The 21,390-nt window shown below is 38.1% G+C and overlaps 1 protein-coding gene across 19 annotated transcripts in view; it reads left to right on the top strand.

The window, feature by feature from the left end:
- The window catches only part of Tao (Serine/threonine-protein kinase Tao), a 132,150-nt gene extending 123,113 nt beyond the window's left edge, over positions 1-9,037 (top strand). For 18 of the 19 annotated variants that reach the window (XM_071660909.1, XM_071660930.1, XM_071660996.1 and 15 more), the window contains one exon: positions 4,950-9,037. In XM_071660909.1, the coding sequence (XP_071517010.1) occupies positions 4,950-5,046 (97 nt within the window). In that variant the 3' untranslated portion in view covers positions 5,047-9,037. The remainder of the gene's footprint in view (positions 1-4,949) is intronic. The other variant, XR_011712551.1, reaches the window with a different exon arrangement.
- The last annotated feature ends 12,353 nt before the right edge of the window (positions 9,038-21,390 follow it).

Here is a 21,390-nt window from a genome sequence, read left to right as displayed (position 1 = left end):
CTTTTTCACTCCATCTTTCCACCTCCAATTTGGTCTCCCACTTCTCCTCGTTCCCTCCACCTCCGACACATATATCCTCTTGGTCAATCTTTCCTCACTCATTCTCTCCATGTGACCAAACCATTTCAAAACACCCTCATCTGCTCTCTCAACCACGCTCTTTTTATTTCCACACATCTCTCTTACCCTTACGTTACTTACTCGATCAAACCACCTCACACCGCACATTGTCCTCAAACATCTCATTTCCAGCACATCCATCCTCCTGCGCACAACTCTATCCATAGTCCACGCCTCGCAACCATACAACATTGTTGGAACCACTATTCCTTCAAACATACCCATTTTCACTTTCCGAGATAATGTTCTCGACTTCCACACATTCTTCAAGGCTCCCAGAATTTTCGCCCCCTCCCCCACCCTATGATCCACTTCCGCTTCCATGGTTCCATCCGCTGCCAGATCCACTCCCAGATATCTAAAACACTTCACTTCCTCCAGTTTTTCTCCATTCAAACTCACCTCCCAATTGACTTGACCCTCAACCCTACTGTACCTAACAACCTTGCTCTTATTCACATTTACTCTTAACTTTCTTCTTTCACACACTTTACCAAACTCAGTCACCAGCTTCTGCAGTTTCTCACATGAATCAGCCACCAGCGCTGTATCATCAGCGAACAACAACTGACTCACTTCCCAAGCTCTCTCATCCCCAACAGACTTCATACTTGCCCCTCTTTCCAAAACTCTTGCATTCACCTCCCTAACAACCCCATCCATAAACAAATTAAACACCATGGAGACATCACACACCCCTGCCGCAAACCTACATTCACTGAGAACCAATCACTTTCCTCTCTTCCAACACGTACACATGCCTTACATCCTCGATAAAAACTTTTCACTGCTTCTAACAACTTGCCTCCCACACCATATATTCTTAATACCTTCCACAGAGCATCTCTATCAACTCTATCATATGCCTTCTCCAGATCCATAAATTTTTTTTTTTTTTTTTTTTTTTTTTTTTTTTTTACCTCGTCGCTGTCTCCCGCGTTTGCGAGGTAGCGCAAGGAAACAGACGAAAGAAATGGCCCAACCCCCCCCCATACACATGTACATACACACGTCCACACATGCAAATATACATACCTACACAGCTTTCCATGGTTTACCCCGGACGCTTCACATGCCTTGATTCAATCCACTGACAGCACGTCAACCCCTGTATACCACATCGCTCCAATTCACTCTATTCCTTGCCCTCCTTTCACCCTCCTGCATGTTCAGGCCCCGATCACACAAAATCCTTTTCACTCCATCTTTCCACCTCCAATTTGGTCTCCCTCTTCTCCTCGTTCCCTCCACCTCCGACACATATATCTTCTTGGTCAATCTTTCCTCACTCATTCTCTCCATGTGCCCAAACCATTTCAAAACACCCTCTTCTGCTCTCTCAACCACGCTCTTTTTATTTCCACACATCTCTCTTACCCTTACGTTACTTACTCGATCAAACCACCTCACACCACACATTGTCCTCAAACATCTCATTTCCAGCACATCCATCCTCCTGCGAACAGATCCATAAATGCTACATACAAATCCATTTTCTGACCTATTTGTATGGGTTATTAAGATCTGACAGTGCTAGATGTGCATTGTCTGGTTATTGCATCTGTTTTAACTGCTGCAAGACTTTTAGCTTACACTTTATCCTGTGGGTGCATAAAGGGGCCATATTGACCCCAGCAGCACCAAAATGTTCAATATTTTTCATTTAGGTGCTTGAAACATTTGTACCTTGTGACTTTTCATAATTTTCATTCTCTTCCAGTGAATGCCTTTGTAACTCAACAATTTTGATTTGGTGTGTTACAGACCCAATTCATCATCAGTGCATGACAGATCTAATTGACTCCAAGTTATTTATGTGAAATGTATGAGAGTTATCTTCTAAATATGAGCAGTACAAAATAAATGGTTGTTATAGTAATGCTGGACTATAGTATTTCATTAGAAATGCTTTAACAAACCAACATTTATGTATGCTATAGATAAATCTGTTTTATTCCAGAATATTATACACTTTGAATATTCAGAACAATACACACATTGAACATGTTCAATAAGCAAGTGCTTAGATCTTGCTGCAAAGGTTGCATCAGTACCACAATAACTTCTAGCAGTTTCATGTCACATTGCTGTACCTCTAACATGTCTTGTCAGTAAAATTTGAATGAGGAACATAATAGGGATCTGTCAGCAACTAGTGACATAGATGAAGAATTGGATGATGTAAGTGATGATAAATTTATGTCTCCAACTGGTAACACTTCAATTGAAAGTTCTGTTACTGATAACTGTATTACTGGTGACGATTGTCGAGCAGATGTTACTCCTACGGTCTCATGTGCTGCCAGAAGAGATGACGTGTTTATGCATGCACCATCAGAAGATAAGTGGCGTTTGACATCTCCATCCATCAAACAGCTTCACTGAATGTTTTGACAACATGCACTGGAATTACTCCATACGCTGCTAGTAGAATTACTCAAGACCCATCTGCTTTTGACCTTATCTTTGACAACAGTATGATGACTACTATTATGAATGGAAAATGGACAAACAATGACTGGAAACTATTGACACTTGATGAACCTCGTGTTCATATAGGTTTGTGTATTAAGAGGAGTCTAGAAAACAAAAGTCAAGCAGTGAGGCAGTTGTGGAAACCCTCATTTGGCCCTCCTATATTTTCCAAAACCCTGATGGTCAAAAGATGTTAAGAGATTTGAAGAGCATTATGTTTTGATAATCCAGCTACATGAAATAGTAGGATGTCTAGGGATGAACTCGCTGCTGTTTGCTTGCTTTTATATGAATTTGTAATAAATTCTCAACGATGCTATCAACATATTGAATGTGCTACCTTTGATGAGCATTTGTATCAGTGTAAGGGATGTTATAGGTACATTTAGTACATGCCATCAAAACCTGCCAAATGTGGTCTAAAATTCTGGGTTCTGGCAGATGCCAACACATATTATGTATCAAATGTTGAAACATATACAGGTAAAGATGAAGAGAGAACTCATGAGTTAGAAATGCATGTTGTACTAAAGCTTGCAACTAACTTGCATGGAATGGGGAGAAATGTCAGGTGTGACAAATTTTTACTAGCTGGAATTAGCTAGAGAGCTTGCATCACAAAAAGATATCGTTAGTAGGAACTACTTGGGGTAACAGAAGGGAAGTACAGAAGGTAAAGCAGAAGAAATTGAGTGTTTTCGCCCATAGCGAAGAATGGGCACAAATAGTGTAGTATAAGGCCAAGAAAAATAAGAATGTGTTTTTACTGTCAAGCAAGCACAAAAATAAGGAATTGAGTGATTGTAACGAAAAGGAACCTAAAGTGATACTGTATTATAATTCATCTAAAGTAAGTGTTGACTTTGTAGATGAGAGAGTTGGTATGTACAGTGTCATACACGAGTAAGAGATAACATGTTCCCGTTTGGTGTAATTTAGTTGATTTGGCATGCTACAACGCATTTTTTCTCTACACATGCGCATTTCTGAATCACTGTGGGCAAGAGCCACATGAGATTACATTTTCTTTCTGAACTGGGAAGCCAGGAATGCTGATGCTGCTTCATGCAGTTCTGGAGGAGACAGACTGACTGCCTCAGTTTTTCAAAGAAATGTTCAAGATGTTCAGTTTTTAAGGAATAAAGATAGAAAAACTAGTGCAGAATGCAAACTGTATTGTAAAGTTGTATACCCTGAACATTATTTTGTAACATGTCACTCATGTGGTGAAGTAGACCTCTCAATGATGTTTCATGTTGATTTAAAGGAGACAAGTAATTGCTTATAAGTTGCTATGTTTTTCATTAGATTTTTGATATTTTGCTTCAAAATTATTTTAGTTTTTTCATCAGTTATCAGATATCATGTATAATATAGTTGCATTTAATACACTTAGTTTATATTATTCCTTAGATATTATTTTGAAAAATATTGGATAGGGTCAAATTGACCCCTGTCATGCAGTGGTGTAGAGCAGAAATGTCATGCATCCATGGGTTAGCTTGCGAAAAACACTGACTTTGGGAATATCAGACAGTAATTGCGGTAGTTGCCATTATGTTAATACATTAGATAGTTGTTGCTATTATATTAATACATTAAATACGTGACAGTTGGTATTGTGTCAATGTGGGTAGTGACCAGATATCTCATCCCACATGGGATTTCCTCGAAACACATTTCATGCCCTGATATTATTGCTTCTGGAGATATTGTATGATTATTCTGAGGGTTCAGCCCTCATATTGGCATGCTAGTCATAGACATCAAGATGTGTGATGAGCATTTTGTGCTCCTGCTGCTGTTTTGGCTAAATTATCTTCATAGATAATCATGGGAAGATAGTTACTCTATCTCATGCAAGACGTGAGTGGTGAGTGCTTCACATTACCCCTGCTATTTTGGCAAAATCTCATCATAGGTACTCATAGGTGGGTACTCTCCATTCACAAGACATGTTTCTGCTCATATACAAGGTGTATATAGAGATTTTCCAGTGGACCATATGCTTATTATAAACCAAGGTTTTTTCATGTACTTTTTTTTAAATGAATTCTCAAGTTACCAAAACTTAAAAATCTCTGGGATTGGGTGCCCTTTAAGGTGCTGCATGACATGGATAGGAGTAGAACACAAACAGCTACTGTGGAGAGCATTTGTCAGAGTTTTTGAAGCGAGGGAAGATTGCAGGAAGGAGAAAAAGATTAATGTTTACAATCAAGGGAGGAGTATAGATTGGTTGTAAATTTATAGGTTGATGGTTGTAGGTGGAGAAAGAGCATGGCTATTAATGCTGGTCTAACAAGAAAATTTGTAGTTTGACTGTTCATTATCATTGATTTTGATTTTTTCAGTGCTCTGCAAATTGTGGAATCTTCAAGTGAACGGTGGCCAGAAGAATTCAACGTGTCAGCATCCATGCTCTCCTTATCCCTCCAACCTAACCACTGAGTAACTGGTTGATTCCTAGCTAGCTGTAGGAGCTGTAAACATTTGACAACCCTGTTCTCTCTAGGCTATATTGTTTTCAAGGTATGAATATAAATTTGAGCTCTTTGTAATTAGCCTTATTTATGAAATGCAAATGTCACCTTTATATTTATTTGTTGTATATCCAGATAATGGTTAGGAATTCCAATGTCTGGTCCATGTATGGCCGGAAATTTTCCGTAGATGCCCGGGCCCCAAAGGTGCTCTTGTGGCCACAATGCCAGTGTGCTTTAGAATCCCTTCCTCCCATTAAAAGAAGTTGGATTGGAGTTCTTTGGTGAGCAAGACTGGTTGAGTTAACACAAACTCTCATTTAGTTGAAATGCCTGATGCTTGCAAGATTGGTAAATGATCAGAATTCAGCCTTTGGTAAAGTTTAATACTTTTATTGTATTTGTTTGTTTCATAAAAGTATAAATATTTCTGTCAAGTTACTGCTGTAGACATGACTGACTCTTTCTCATGTATATACTGTAAGTGAAACTCAAGAGATCAGAAAGTGTGAACTTTGGAAGGTGTTAAGCTAAGGACATTTTCCTATTTTTCAAGCAGGGAAATAGGGCCTTGATACACAATCTTCCTCTTGCATTTACTGATTTTTCATATGTGTTGGTCTTGTCATAAATAGTCATTTGGGTGCAACTGTTTTAAGTTTGCAGCCCAAGAATTCTTATAAGTCAGTGAAACACAGGAACTAAATGCGAGGGTTCTGTCGTTCATCACTGCAAGCACAGATTCGCCTTTCACTGATATCCTCTTCTTCAGCATATTAATCACAATCTAGAAAGGATTCCACAGGTTAAGGCAAAATGCTGTTCAGAGTAATTTCCTTCAGTATAAGCAAACCCTAGTATTCTTTCTTCTCTGCACAGGAAGTGAAGCAAAGTCTGGTGGTCTTGGCTGACAGTAGAGAAGCCCTCTTTGCTCAATATCATGTAATGAGATCAGTGAATTGGAGCCAGTAGTTGTAAGCCAGGAAAGCTCATGTTTGTATGTTATCATTTGCAAAGTTTGCCATGTTAATGATATTCATCTGCTGCTCATAAATCTCTGGTCTTGTCCCATGTAAAGTACCTTCTGACTTTGTGTGACTATGTCATCATTTGTATTTGTGGCATAGTCAGCCATTATGAGCCTTTGAGGTTTGTTTTGAGTAAGGCTCATGTGCCTTTTATTAATGAATTGTGGTTATGGATGATTTTGCATGGCCTCAAAATAATCACAACTTTCAAAAAAATTTTGCTTTTGCGAGAATCTTTAAAGTCTCCAGGCAGTTTTTCTCCTAGTCAGATGAGGATCATGAAATTCTCATTAGCAAGAGAAACTGTTTGTTCTTTATATTAATATACATTATTTCTTATCTTCATAGGAGCTAAATCTTGATTTTTCTTCTCATTGATTATTGATCATATCCTAGTATCACTGCCAATTATCATGGATCTTACTGGATGGACTGATTTACATTTAAGAAATATTCTTGGAACTCGGTGGTTCATAGTTGCTGACTTTTTCACAGATATTTAGAATCACAACAAGGTCATGCATTGCTCTTACTTTCTCTGAGCTGTAACATGTGGTCCAAAGTGTATTTGTGTAAAATGCCAACAACTTGGTATGTGGCTTAGCACAAAATTGATTATTTACTGTAAATATGACTATGGAAATACATCACACAATTTAAAGACTGGTAAGCCTCTATAGGTATTTCATTAGATGTAATGCCATTAATTGCAGCAGTATATTTTTGTCTGCTTTCATGTATTCATTGAAAAAACAAGATATCACAGAATTTGTTTAAAGCTCATTTATTTATGTGAGTATTTAAGAAAATGCATTTCATTGCAACCAGTTCTACATAGACCTTGCTTTTGATATGAAAATATTGGATACCATGAAAGCTATTATATATTTTGATGTTTTGCCTCTCATTGAAGAGGTTCTGTTGTTTGAGTTTGCTAAGCCACTTGCTCCCCTAAGAGGCCTCTGCTTAAAAATTGCTTTCACAACCTTGTATTGTCACTACAAGGGACATTATATTTGATGAATTAGTGTGTGCTGGGAAAATGAGCATGAGAGCTTTCAGTCCTTTAGAATTAATTTTACAACTGCATATGCTTCTTTGTTTGATTTGATAATGGACACTAAACTTGAAACTTTCATGCATTGTTTTCCCTCTAATATCTTTTAAGACCACAAAGCAGAAATTTTCCATTGTTAAATTAGGTACCGTGAGTATTAGTCACAAAAGAAAAAATATTCCCACAAATTTTTCAGACCCAGCAGCATCATTGGTTCTACCCTTCTTGGGTCCTGGTTGGCTTCATTGCAGACATTCTCAGCCTTTAGGTAGGCCTAGGCAAGTTGTTTGTATGTTGCATCATTCCAACCTTTTAATGTGCGAGTGAATTATAGAACTTTATTCTTTTTTTATCATTATTTTGTTTAGTAGCTGTAACTCTAGGTAATGTATCATTGTTTTAATGCTCAAGTTTATAAATTCAAAGAATATTCAAGCATTTTCAGCAAGAGTAAGTAAATGGACTGTGTTTTTAGGGACATTATGTAGTTGCTGGAAACAGTAATATGAATGCAACCAGAAAAAAATGAGTTACTCTCATAAGACAAGAACTTTAGCTAGTTGCATTGGTCAAAAACCATTTATCAAATAAATTCAGGTTTTTGTTCTGCAACTGTTACAAAATCTCATGTAGATTCAGCACTTACATAAACTGCATGCTTGAATTACAAGTGAGAGAGAGCAGTATTAAATTGCAAAACTTGAAATTGTTAGGTAGTCAATCAGTTTGTGTGCAGATTACATAGTTGAATGTATGTGAATGGATGTTTGAGATGGATTTTTAGTCCATAAAGTATCATTAATGACCATGTCTGTTTTTTTAGCTATTGTAAAAAATCATTAAATTTTGAAACTGAAAAATTTATCTCTATTAAGTATAAGAAAATACAATCAGTGATCATTGATATTTTTCTGTATTGCATTCAAGTTAGATTGTTGCTCCTTCTTCCCAATGAGATCAGACATGTTGATTAGCTGCTGAGATGTTCCTGGGTCATGGACTAGGGGCACACAAACCTCACTTGTGTGCAGTATGTCTAGTTCAAGTCTAGACTTGGTATAATTGTTTCATTTATTTCCCTCATTATTACATGTACATTGTAAAATATTGTACACCTTATTTTATGTACACGTGATATTAATTATTATTACTTCCTTCAATCATATTGAGTATGATTTATCAACAATTCTTCATATTTGCAGCCCTAACATTGGTTTTTAGGTTTTCTAATGAATCATAATTTCATATGAATTCACCTATCCTCATATTTGTTTTTTGACGTGACCAAGTTGTATCAATGTTTTTTATACAGTTACTTGTATTGTCCCTTTCTCTTATATCTGCAGTATAAGTATCATGAATATTTGTGATAATCAGTGATATTGATCCTTGGATATGACTCTGTTGAATCTTGGTCATATTCCCTGTAAGGTCCACAGGAAATACAGCTCTATGAAATAGGTAATTTAGGTTCATTATTGATGGTCATGTTACAAGGACAAACCATTGTTAACTTTTCTTTTTCTCTCCTTATCCTGACTTACTTCATTCATGTGTTCCTTTACACAATGTAGTTATGGACTTACCATCTGAGTGAAAGGACCCCACATTTTCTCTTGGATGCTGCATTCCACATGTCCCCCTCACCTGTTCCCATTTTCTGTCCTTTACATGGCAATTCAAATAAGAAAAATAATAACTGATAACCATTGTAAGAGAGTAAGAGGTTTTTGAAAAAATGTGTATATATGATATACTGTGTATGTTGTTATTAACTTATTACAGTCACTGAGGTTACCCACCACCTTGTATCATATCTACCTTTTTCTGTAAAAGCAAAATTATATTTGATTTAATAAAATAATCAGCAAAGATATAGGATTAAACTTGAGCATGCCTAATAAGCTACCTATCTTTTTTGGATGGTAGAAGTTTAACATGTGTATCAGCTAGGAGGTCTCCTCCTCCTTGGAATAGTCTTCAGATTCCTTAACAGATGGTGAGGTATTGCTGTATTCCATCTTACACTCTCTTCTCACTGACAGGTCTTACCTGTAGGATCATCCTTAGTGTTCAGTGTAACTTTTGTTATGGCTAGGTATATACCCTAGATCTACCTCTTTTACATAGCCCCTTCATTTCATGATCTGTTGTATTCATGTTGACTTCCATGCATATGTATGTATGTATATATATATATATATATATATATATATATATATATATATATATATATTTTTTTTTTTTTTTTTTTTTTTTTTTTATACTTTGTCGCTGTCTTCCGCGTTTGCGAGGTAGCGCAAGGAAACAGACGAAAGAAATGGCCCAACCCCCCCCCATACACATGTACATACACACGTCCACACACGCAAATATACATACCTACACAGCTTTCCATGGTTTACCCCAGACGCTTCACATGCCTTGATTCAATCCACTGACAGTACGTCAACCCCTGTATACCACATCGCTCCAATTCACTCTATTCCTTTCCCTCCTTTCACCCTCCTGCATGTTCAGGCCCCGATCACACAAAATCTTTTTCACTCCATCTTTCCACCTCCAATTTGGTCTCCCTCTTCTCCTCGTTCCCTCCACCTCCGACACATATATCCTCTTGGTCAATCTTTCCTCACTCATTCTCTCCATGTGCCCAAACCATTTCAAAACACCCTCTTCTGCTCTCTCAACCACGCTCTTTTTATTTCCACACATCTCTCTTACCCTTACGTTACTTACTCGATCAAACCACCTCACACCACACATTGTCCTCAAACATCTCATTTCCAGCACATCCATCCTCCTGCGCACAACTCTATCCATAGCCCACGCTATATATATATATATATATATATATATATATATATATATATATATATATATATATATATATATGTATGTATATATATATATATATATATATATATATATATATATATATATATATATATATATATATATATATATATATATATATATATATATGTGTGTGTGTGTGTGTGTGTGTGTGTGTGTGTGAGTGAGTGAGTGAGTGAGTGAGTGAGTGTGAGTGAGTGAGTGCGTGCGTGTATGTGTGCATGCCTGTGTGTTTCTAAGCATAATTGGACTCTGCCTGCTTGAGGTTACACTATAAAAGTTACCTTTGGTAAGTATCCACCAACAGGAATACAGTTTATAAGAGCTTCTCACTTTAAAGAAGTCCATGTTTCCTCACTATTGGAAGTAGTGCAGCCTCTGGAAAGACGTTCTTGGTATGGCATGCTTGGGATTGAATGAATAGGAACTGTGTGGTATACTGGGGTCAGTGTGCTGTCAATGGATTGGACCAAGGTATATAAAGCGTCCAGGATAAACCATGGAAAGTTCTGTGGGGCTTGGTTATGGATAGGGAGCTATGGTTTCAGTGCATTACACATGACAGCTAGAGAATGGATGTGAATGGATTTGACCTTTCATCTGTTCCTTTCAGTTCCTCACTAACATGAGAAACAGTGATCAAATATTGAAATATGTATTTATGTGTGTGTGTGAATGAGTGTAAGTGGGTGGTTCCAGGTGAAGGTAGGTCTGTAGTAGGTGTGTAATATCACCATGGCTGTTTAATTTGTTTATGGATGGGGTTAGTAAGGGAGGGCAGCGCAAGGGCCTTGGAGATAGGGGTGAGTACGCAGTTTGTAGTGGGTAAAGGGGGCTTGGGAAGTGAGTCAGTCGTTGTTTGTTGTTGACAGAGCACTGGTGGAACAATTTTGCTGAAGTTGGTGTCTGAGTGTGGGAGATTGTAGAATAGGAGGTCGTTGAGAATGAATGCAGATACAAGATTATTAGGCTTAGCAGTGCATAGGAACAGGATAGTTGTGGTGTAAATATCATTGTAGAAAATTTGGGAGTTAATGGCACAGCAAATGGAACCATTGACACAGAAGTGAGTAATAGGGTGGGTGAGGGGACAAAGTTTCTGGGAGGAGGTTTTGAGATGGCAAACATGGGTTTAATTGAAGAATAGTAGTTTCAACATTGTATGGATGTGAAGCATTGACTATAGATGAGTATGTGATGTTTTGGAAATTAAATGTTTGAGGACAATATGCGGTGTTAAGTGGTTTGATTAACGAGTTAAAAGGTAAGAGAGAAGAGTGGTAATGAGAAGTATGTGGTTGGGAAAGCAGAAGAGGGTATGCTGAAATGGTTTGGACATATGGAGAGAACCAGAGGAAAAGTTGATGATCTGGATATATGTTTCACACGTGCAGGGGACAAGGAGAATGGGGAGACCAAAGTGGAGATGAAAGGATGGTGTTAAAAAACATCTCGAGTTTCGGGCCTGAATAGGCAGGAGGGTGAAAGGCATGCATGGAATAGAGTGCATTGGAGTGATGTGGTATACAGGATGCAGGGGACAATTTTTAGTCGTTGGACTGAATTAGGGCATACAAAGCAGCCATGGGAAACCATAGAAAGATTTGTGGGACAGGTTGTGGATAGGAGGCTATGGTTTTAGTGCATTACACATGACAGGTAGAAAAATAGATGAGTGAATGAGGACTTCTTTAGTCCATGGTGCTACCTCCCAAATGCAGGAAATGTTGAACAAATATGAAATAGATAGTTTATATTGCATTCATGAAGAACTTCTGACTCATTCCAATGGCATCCCTTCTCTTATAGATCACATAAACATACTCATGAGATACTACTCAAAAATCATTTCCAAACCACCCTCACACCCAGATGAAGTCATGAGAAACCCTTCACTTCCATTGATACAAGCATTATGATTAAACCCATAAAGAACTCTAATGCAATAAGACTACCCAGCTATCCTTCCTTCTACTGTCCCATATTAATGCTGTCTTCAGAATCATGTCTGTGAAAAAAAACAACTGAATCAAGGGAAACATCTCATTATGTGCACAGTAAGGCATCAGATCCAAGCACTCCACAACCACACAATATACACATAACTCACAGAACATATCCTAGATGACTTCAACCAATCACAACCTCCATTCTGCACAATACTTGTTACTGAAACATTTTACACTGTCTCTCAACACATCCTCACACAAAAGATATTTGACATCTCTCATAACAGTGACAAAAAGTATTTTTTTCATACTTGATCGCAGATTCCTGTATTAGCAAGGTAGTGCCAGGAACAGACAAAGAAAAGCTGCATCTGCTAACATCCATTCCCTAGCTGTCATGTGTGATGCACTGAAATCACAGCTCCCAATTCACAACCAGGCCCCACAGACCTTTTCTTGGTTTACCTTGGATGCTTCACATGCCATGGTTCAGTCCAATTACTGCGTGTCAACCCTTGTATACCACATTGTTCCATTTCACTCTATCCTGTGCATGCATTTCACCCTCTTGCATTTTCAGGTCCCAATCACTTAAAATCTTTTCCACTCCACCCTCCCATCTCCAGTTTGGTCACTTCATTCTCCTTGTTACATCTGCTTATAACACATATATCCTCTTTGTAAACCTTTCATCACTCATTCTTTCTATATTTCCAAACCATGTCAGCTCTTCAACTCTCTCAACTACACTATTTTTATCATCACACCTCTCTCTCATGCTTTCATTACTTAATCAGTCCACCTCTGACATTTCATTTCCACCACACCCACCTTCCTTGAAAGTCTTGTTAATATTCCATGCCTTGCACCCATGTAATAATGTCAGAACTAATATAACTTCAAAATTACCCATTTTTGCCCTTCCAGATAACAATCTCTCTTTCCACACATTCTTCACTGCTTTCAGGACCTTCGTCCCCTCACTTACCCAGTGACTCGCTTCCACTTCCATGGTTCTTTGATCTGCCATGTCCACTCCCTTGTACCTAAAACACTTCATTTCCAACTTTTCTTCTTTTAGACTCCCAACTAACCTATCCCTCAATTCTGCTAAACCTAATAACCTTGCTTTTATTCATATTTACTCTCAACTTCTTCCTTTCACTCACCCTTCTAGACTGTCACCAACTGCAGTTTCACACTCGAATATGCCACCAGTGTTTCATCATCAGCAAACAACAACAAATTTCCAAGGCCCAGCCCTTTCATCCCTTACAGATTGCATATTTGCCCTTTCCAAGACACTTTTACCTCCCTCCCCACCCCATTCATAAACAAATTAAACAATCATGGTGACATAATACATCACTGCCACAGACCAACCTTCATTTAAAACTATTCACTATCCTTTCTTCCTTCTCTTACACATGCTGCATCTAGCAGCTTTCCTCCCACACTTTACATTCTTACAACCTTCCACAAGGCATCTCCATCAACCCTATCATATGCTTTCTTCAGATTCTCAAATGCCATCTATTTCACTAAGTTTTTCTTACATTCACTCTTCTGTGCAAACATCAGATCATTGTATCCTCAACCACTTCTGAAACCACTTTCTGGACAGTACTTGTGGAAATAGATGTCACCAAAGCATTTGATACTGTCCCTCAACACATCTTCACTCAAAAAGATACTAGACATCACCCTCCATAACTGACAAAAAGTGGATTGCCATGCAAGAGTTCCTCACATTGGTTTTATCTCTGAAACATTAAACTACCATGAAATCCCTGTAATGAGTAGTTCATTCTCTATCCCTCTTCAGTCTAGTTCATTCTCTATCCCTCTTCAGTCTCTTCCTTCAAGACCTCCCATTTCCTCCAGAAGATTACATCATGAAGGTACTGTCATATGCAGACAACCTCACAATCATTTCCCATCACCTTGATGCTACAGAGGCAATAACAGACATGCATCACTACATTTCAAGTTTGGAAGAATGGCTCACCCAAAACAAATTGCCAACATATTCATAAAAGTCTTCAGTCTCTGTTTAAACCCAGTCAGACTTTAAGTCCAGTTCACACCCTCCAGTTACCGAGAATGGACAATACTCCCATGGAAGAGAATACTAAAAGTGTTCTAGGCATCACATAAGACATGCATGAAATTCAGCCCCACACCGAAAATGTGAACACAAAGCAGCAGACAAACTGAAAACACTCAGAACACTAAATGGCACTAGATTTGGGTAAGAAAAAGAATCCCTTAACACCCTCAACACACACTTCATTCACTCCACACTAAACTACTACTCATCTGCATGGTCTTCAACATTCTCAGAAGCAAGTATAACTAAGATGTAAATTACATGAAGTAGAGCACTCAGAACAATCACTGGCTGCCTGACAACCACAAACACTCAAGAGTTATACCAAGAAAAGCAGAGATCCTCCCAATACAATCTCTCAACATGTTGGTGTGGTACATGGTTGATGAAATTCAATCTAAGCAAATACAAAGTCATTAGGACTGAATAGAGTGAAAGAAGGCCTCATTATGATTATTTTCTAACAGGAAATAAGCATCCATAACCTGTCATCAGAGTCCTTTGTTAGGGGAAAAGTAAAGGAGACAGGCTGTCTTCTGGCAAGTATTAAAGTAGCTTTGAAGTGTATGTGTGTATCTATCTGATGCCTGATCCCTTTGGGAACTCCCTCAAGGGGGTGGCCACGGCAAAAGAGTTTCCATAACTGGTGAACTTAAGTGCCTCTTCCTAGCCCATACTGCCTCACCTTTAATAGGCCACTGGGAGAGAGCATCTCATCCACAGTGTTTCCAGAGGCTTCTACCTAAAAATGCTTCAACTGACTCCTACTTAATGTATATACCTGCCACTTCTACCAAATGTTCCTATCTACTACTTCTACCTAATGCTTCCTTCCTGATGTTCCTAACTACTGCTTTTATCTATTACCTCTACCATTTTGCCAAAAGGCAGTGATAGTTATAGCAGAAAGGGATCACCACATGAAAATCTGGAGTTGCAGAGAACGAGTTGTGTAAGTTAGGTTGTTTAGCATTATATGTAACAAGGAAAGATTTTATGTTTATGGAGAGAATGTCAGCAGTCCATGGGTGGGTTAGGGAGAAAGAATAAACACCTACCTGGGCCAGAGGAATGCAACTTAGCAATTACTGAAGTGCTGCCTTACTATGTAGCTGTCACTAACCCTCCTGATACCCAGGTTGGTAGCACGGTATTGTAATTTCGTGGTCGGTAGGTGTCAACCATCTACTACCAATAAGTGTATGGACAAGGTGATATTTAGCAAGCTATTCATATCTTTACAAAAGACTAAAACTAGAATGTGCTTCTCAGGTTTGGTCTCGGCATCTCAAAAAGCACAAAGAGCTAGTAGAGAAGTTTCACAGGAGGGCAACAAAGATGCAGAGCTGCCAACCATTATGTTTTTGCCGTATTTATTACATTTATTCTCAGATAAATATGGCAGTACGATTTTTCTTGGTAAAATATGGTTTTTTTTTTCTGGTCTTATGTTCATGCATTGTACATCATATCTTGACCATAGAGCTGATGTGATGATTTATGGGGGGCCATTTCATAACTAAGAGACAAATCTTATAAGCAAGAGTATGTACATCTTCCCAGAGTTGTGTTTGCTATCCTGTCAGTTGCTCTCAACAATGCTGAAGATGAGAGAATTTTCAATCTGGCAAGGAAAAACTCCACTGAATTTCGCTTAAGTCTTGGTGCTCAAATATTATCAGATTTCTTCACACACAAAATGTATAGCCGTGTTAAAAAGCAAGTCATTGAGTGAAGTTCAGTGAAAGGATTCTCGAGAAGTGCAAACAGGCACCCACTGCTTATAACAAAAAGCTCTCTAGCAAGGACTGAATATGTGTGGACAAACATACATTAGAACCTCAGTTGACTTGGTTTGAGGAACGAAAATGAAACACTACTGACTAGATACTTTTTTGGTTTTAAAGTGAACAATTGTGGACTGACTCCATATAGATGAATAAATGAATGGAGATAACAGCATGAGCACTGGACATTATGATTTCCTGTATTGCATGTGGTTGTAGGTTTCATTTTGCAAAATAACCCCCCCTTTTTTTTTTACTCAACATTCCGTGTTTCTTTTTTTGTTTGACAAGGTTGGCAGCTCTGAAGATGGTACCAGAGTTTAGAGAGTTGATTTACAGGGAGAGCCTAGAGGCTTTAAATTTGCCCACCTTGGACAGTAGAAAAGTGAAGGGTGAACTGATCACAACCTGTGTTAAAAAAAAAGAAATGACATTTAATAGTTCTTTGAGAGGTGCTGGGATAGAGCAACCAGAGAACATAACTTGAAATTTAATAAGAAACTTGTTAAAAAGATATATGGGTGTATTTTTGTAGTATAAGAATGATGGATGAATGGAAGAAGATAACTGAGGACATTTTTAATGCAGATGGCATACACAAGTTTAGGAAATGGTATGATAGAGAATATTCTAGAGATAAGGACCCATGAGTGTGAATCTCCCTTCCCATACACTTTGAATAGGTAATTACCCAAACCACCCCATAACTAACCAGCATCCCCAAGTAGAAATGAAAAGCTTCAGCAACTCTACTTACAGATCCCCCAACCCCCAACAAATATAACACTAACAAAACAAACACACATTGACATAACCCATCAAGCAGTATACAACTGCCCCCTTAAATCTGTTTTAAACTCTGCCCCATCAGAAGCCACACTACCCAAATAAACGCTGAAGGCTTTTTCCTGTCAATGCTCTAAGTATCATCCATTCTCAACACCGTTTCATGATATCCCATGACTTCATTCCCATGATGCAAGTACCACAGGAAAGACATCAAACAATTGCTCTTCATATTCTCTGCACTTTCCCCATACAGACATTGGCCAGTTCCTTGAGTGCTGTGGGAGACTCATTAAGGTAGAAGGGATTCCTGGGGCAGGAAGTACATGTACATTCACATTTTTATACTTGTTTTGTCATTTTCCTTGTCAGTGACGCTGCACCAGGAATAGACAGAGAAAGGCCACATTTGCTCGCATCCATTTCTGGAGAGCAAAATTGGGTATGTTCGAAGGAATAGGGGTTCCAACAGTGTTATATGATTGCGAGACATGGGCTATAGAAAGGGTTGTGTGGAGGAGGGTGGATGTGTTGGAAATGAGATGTTTGAGGACAATATGTGGTGTGAGGTGGTTTGGTCGAGTGAGTAATGATAGGGTAAGAGAGATGTGTGGTAATGAAAAGAGTGTGGTGGAGAGAGCAGAAGAGGGTGTTTTGAAATGGTTTGATCGCATGGAGAGAATGAGTGAGGAAAGATTGACAAAGAGGATATATGTGTTAGAGGTGGAGGGAACGAGAAGTGGGAGACCAAATTGTAGATGGAAAGATGGAGTGAAAAAGATTTTGAGTGATCGAGGCTTTAACATGCAGGAGGGTGAAAGGCATGCAAGGAATAGAGTGAATTGGAACGATGTGGTATACCAGGGTCGATGTGCTGTCAATGGATTGAACGAGGGCATGTGAAGTGTCTGGGGTAAACCATGGAAAGTTGTGTGGGGCCTGGATGTGGAAAGGGAGCTGTGGTTCCGATGCATTATACAAGACAGCGAGAGATTAAGTGCGAATGAATGTGGCCTTTTTTGTCTTTTCGTAGCGCTGCCTCGCGCACATGCGGGGGAGGGTTTTTTTATTTCATATGTGGCAGGGTGGCAACGGGAATGAATTAGGGCAGACAGTATGAATTATGTACATGTGTATATATGTATGTCTGTGTGTGTATATATATGTATACATTGGGATGTATAGATGTGTATATGTACCGTGTGTGGACATGTATGTATATACATGTGTATGGGGGTGGGTTGGGCCATTCTTTCATCTGTTTCCTTGCGCTACCTCACTAACGTGGGAGACAGCAACAAAGTATAAGAAATAAATAATAGATGTATATATTGTCCCTGGCGATAAGGGAGAAAGAATACTTCCGACATATTCCTTTCATGTTGTAGGTGACTAAAAGTGATGGAAGCGGGGGGCTGTGTGGGTTTTCCCTCTAAGACTCAGTTTTCTGTACTTGATGCTACCTCACTAATGCAGGAAATGGTGAATATGTATAGAAAAAAGATATATAGTTACACACATTGCAAAAGGTCACAGTGGTGCACATGGTGTAGTACATGCAAAATATACAAGGAAGATAAGACACGATAAGTTCCCAAGTACGCTTTCATGTAATGATCACATCGTCTGATACATATATCCTTTCTTTCAACCTCTTTTCACTCATTCTCTTCATATGTTCAAGCCATGAGTCGTGTGTGTTGCCACTCCTCTCCCTTCCCGCTGTCAATTTATGAATTGTTTGATGTCAAATGCAGTTTCAGTTGCCGTCTCTCTCTCTCTCTCTCTCTCTCTCTCTCTCTCTCTCTCTCTCTCTCTCTCTCTCTCTCTCTCTCTCTCTCTCTCCGCCCTTCTCTCTGTCTCTCTGTCTCTCTCTCTCTCTCTCTCTCTCTCTCTCTCTCTCTCTCTCTCTCTCTCTCTCTCTCTCTCTCTCTCTCTCTCTCTCTCTCTCTCTCTCAAGATCTGTGTATTCACCTCCCACAGCACCCCTATCCATAAACAAGTTAAATGCCTATAATGACATCACACCCATAACGTGGACTCACCTTCACCTGGGACTACTTATACTTCTCTTCCTACTTACATCCCCGTGCACCTTACTTTCTTGGTAAAAACTCTTCACTGCTTGGAGCAGCTTTCCTCTCAAACACCTTCCACAGAGCATCTCTGTTAACCCAGTTACATGCTTTCCCCAAATCCATGAACACCACAAACATATCCTGTTTATCTTTCTCACACACAGTTTTCAAGGCAAACAGCTAATCCACGCATATGTATATATGCTTATATATACAGTGGGCCCCCTTTGAATGTTGGGTCATGGAGTGATGTTTTGCGGTAGTGACATGTGAGAAGTAGGGTGAAAATTCTGTACAATGGCACTACAGCTTCCCAGTATGGAAATATTAAAAAAAAAAAAAAAAAAAAAAAAAAAAAAAAAAAAAAAAAAAGTTTTCGGTTAACAAGTTCAAATTTTCTTTTCCATTAATGTCTGAACTTCTGCAAATGCACTTTTATGTTCTCAGCATGGCTGCTATAACCTTGCTTTTACCCGTTGCCTCTTCCTGTCCTTAGTTAAATTCCTACATTTATGTTCTCAGCACGGCTGCTATAACCTTACTTTGACCTGTTGCCTCTTCCTGTCCTCATTCAAATTTGTTTGCTTTTTCAGTATGCTGATATGCCTTGTGTCAGTAGCAACAATAATAATTAGCATTGGGAAAAAAATCCTGCTGTGTCAGTTACCCATATAACACAAAGGGAAAAGGTATAGCCTTGTTCCTCTCAAGTGTGTTTGCTTTGATTTTAGCTCTATGCTTTGCAGCAATGCAGGCTTGACTCGGCAAATTAGTTATTGTCTCTGAGGCACTAATGATAGCGATATTGATTTGATGAATGTTGAACATGATTTTGATCATGATAGGAAAGTGGTCTTGATTGTGATATAAACTGAGAGTGGAATGTTCTAGAATAAGTAATTGCAGGTGTATATGTAGATGGCTCAGATCATTGTGCAGTGAATCATACAACTGTGTATAAAACTGTGAATAATGTATATATCTGAAAACTATGTAAATAAAACATAATAAGTGATATATATGAATGTTATATATATAAGCCATGAGTAAAAGACCATACGGTGCAAAGGGAAATACTTTACATAATCATTATTTATTAATCTCTGGGTATCATGTAAAAAAGTCTCTCCAAAAGCGTAAAGTTTATTACATCTATAAAATGAAAACAAATACGTGTGTGAGTTATGGAAACTCGCTATGTTGCACCATTGGGTGCTGAGGTGATGACATAATCTGTCATATCAGCAGTGATAAAGCATCTAGTGCAATATTGGTGAGCATGTGTGCAAATTTTAAATGTCTGTACAGCACCAAGCAAGATAGGTTTGCCTGATTTTTTTGTTTTTCTTAAGTTTTCTCGATATGCCTTATTAATTGTTGGGGCTTCATAGTTTTAGGGTTAATAATGAAATAGATAAAGATATTATAAGGTTTTTCATTACTAATACCTTTTGATATAATGTCAAAGCAAAATACATGTAGATTCATCTCCCATAAGCACTTGTAAAATTGTTTTGAATCATATTCCAGCTGCTGATAGTCACCATAGAAGGAACACCAATTTTTTTATTCATAATATGCTGTATGAATGAATAAATACCTTAAAATATATATGATCTTTTTTCACGTTAGCTGAGACTGCATGGGCAACTGAATGCTCAAATGAAGGCGACCTCATCTATGCTATACCACTAGCTCTTCGATGACATCTCATAGATCAACATTTCATGATAAAGACTTTCGAGATTTAGTGTACAAATTCTTAGAATGACACCAGAGCCTTGCAATCATGACATTTAAAAAGAAATATCTTCTAACATTTCACATATTCTTTCCAGTTGAGAATATGTTCATAGGCACTGTAAGGTTTTTCATTTGAAATGCTTTTTATAATGATGCCGAAGGTAGATCCTATTAGATTTCTACTCCACAAGCGCAGAAAACATCTGGAATCATATTCCACTTGCTTATGGTTGCTATTCACAAAATGCTGGGTTTATCCTTAAGTCCTGTATTGAAATACCTGTATGTAAAGATATCATTTTTTTTTTTTTTTTTTTTTTTTTTTTTTTTTTTTTAGATCAGATTGCTACCCCATAAGCACTGAGAAAGCTGTTTGGAATTATATTCCACCAACTGATGTTCAGCATTTCAGAAACAATAGGTTGAAGTCTAAGTACATTAATGAAATACATGGATTTAAGAATGCTATATAGTAAGGTTTTTTTATTCATAATGTCTTTTATAATGATGTACAAGCCACATAGTATTGGATTTCTACCTAAAGCACTGGGGAAAATCATTTGGAGTCATATATCACCTGCTGATGGGCACTAGTTAAGAAACATTAGGTTTATGTTCAAATGCTGTAATGAAAAAATTGTATTTAAAGTTATGGTAATGTAGGTTTTTCAATCCTAATACCTTTCATAATGATGTCAAGGCTCTGGAAAAATTATTGAGAATAATTCCCTCTGCTCATGGTCACTATGTAAGGAACCCTTCTTTTACATTCAACATTCTTAATATTCATTATAAGTGAAAATTACATGACTCTAAACCTTGGAATCACATAATATACCATGATTAGATATACCTACAAAAACAAATATGATACTGAAATGGATGAACTTTGGCTTTCAAACCGGACCTGCAAATGGT

This window comes from Panulirus ornatus, chromosome 5 (genome assembly GCF_036320965.1).
Source record: "Panulirus ornatus isolate Po-2019 chromosome 5, ASM3632096v1, whole genome shotgun sequence".
NCBI classification, from domain to species: Eukaryota; Metazoa; Arthropoda; class Malacostraca; order Decapoda; family Palinuridae; genus Panulirus; species Panulirus ornatus.
Note: the sequence above shows the minus strand (reverse complement) of the source record. Positions and strands in the feature narration are given on the sequence as shown.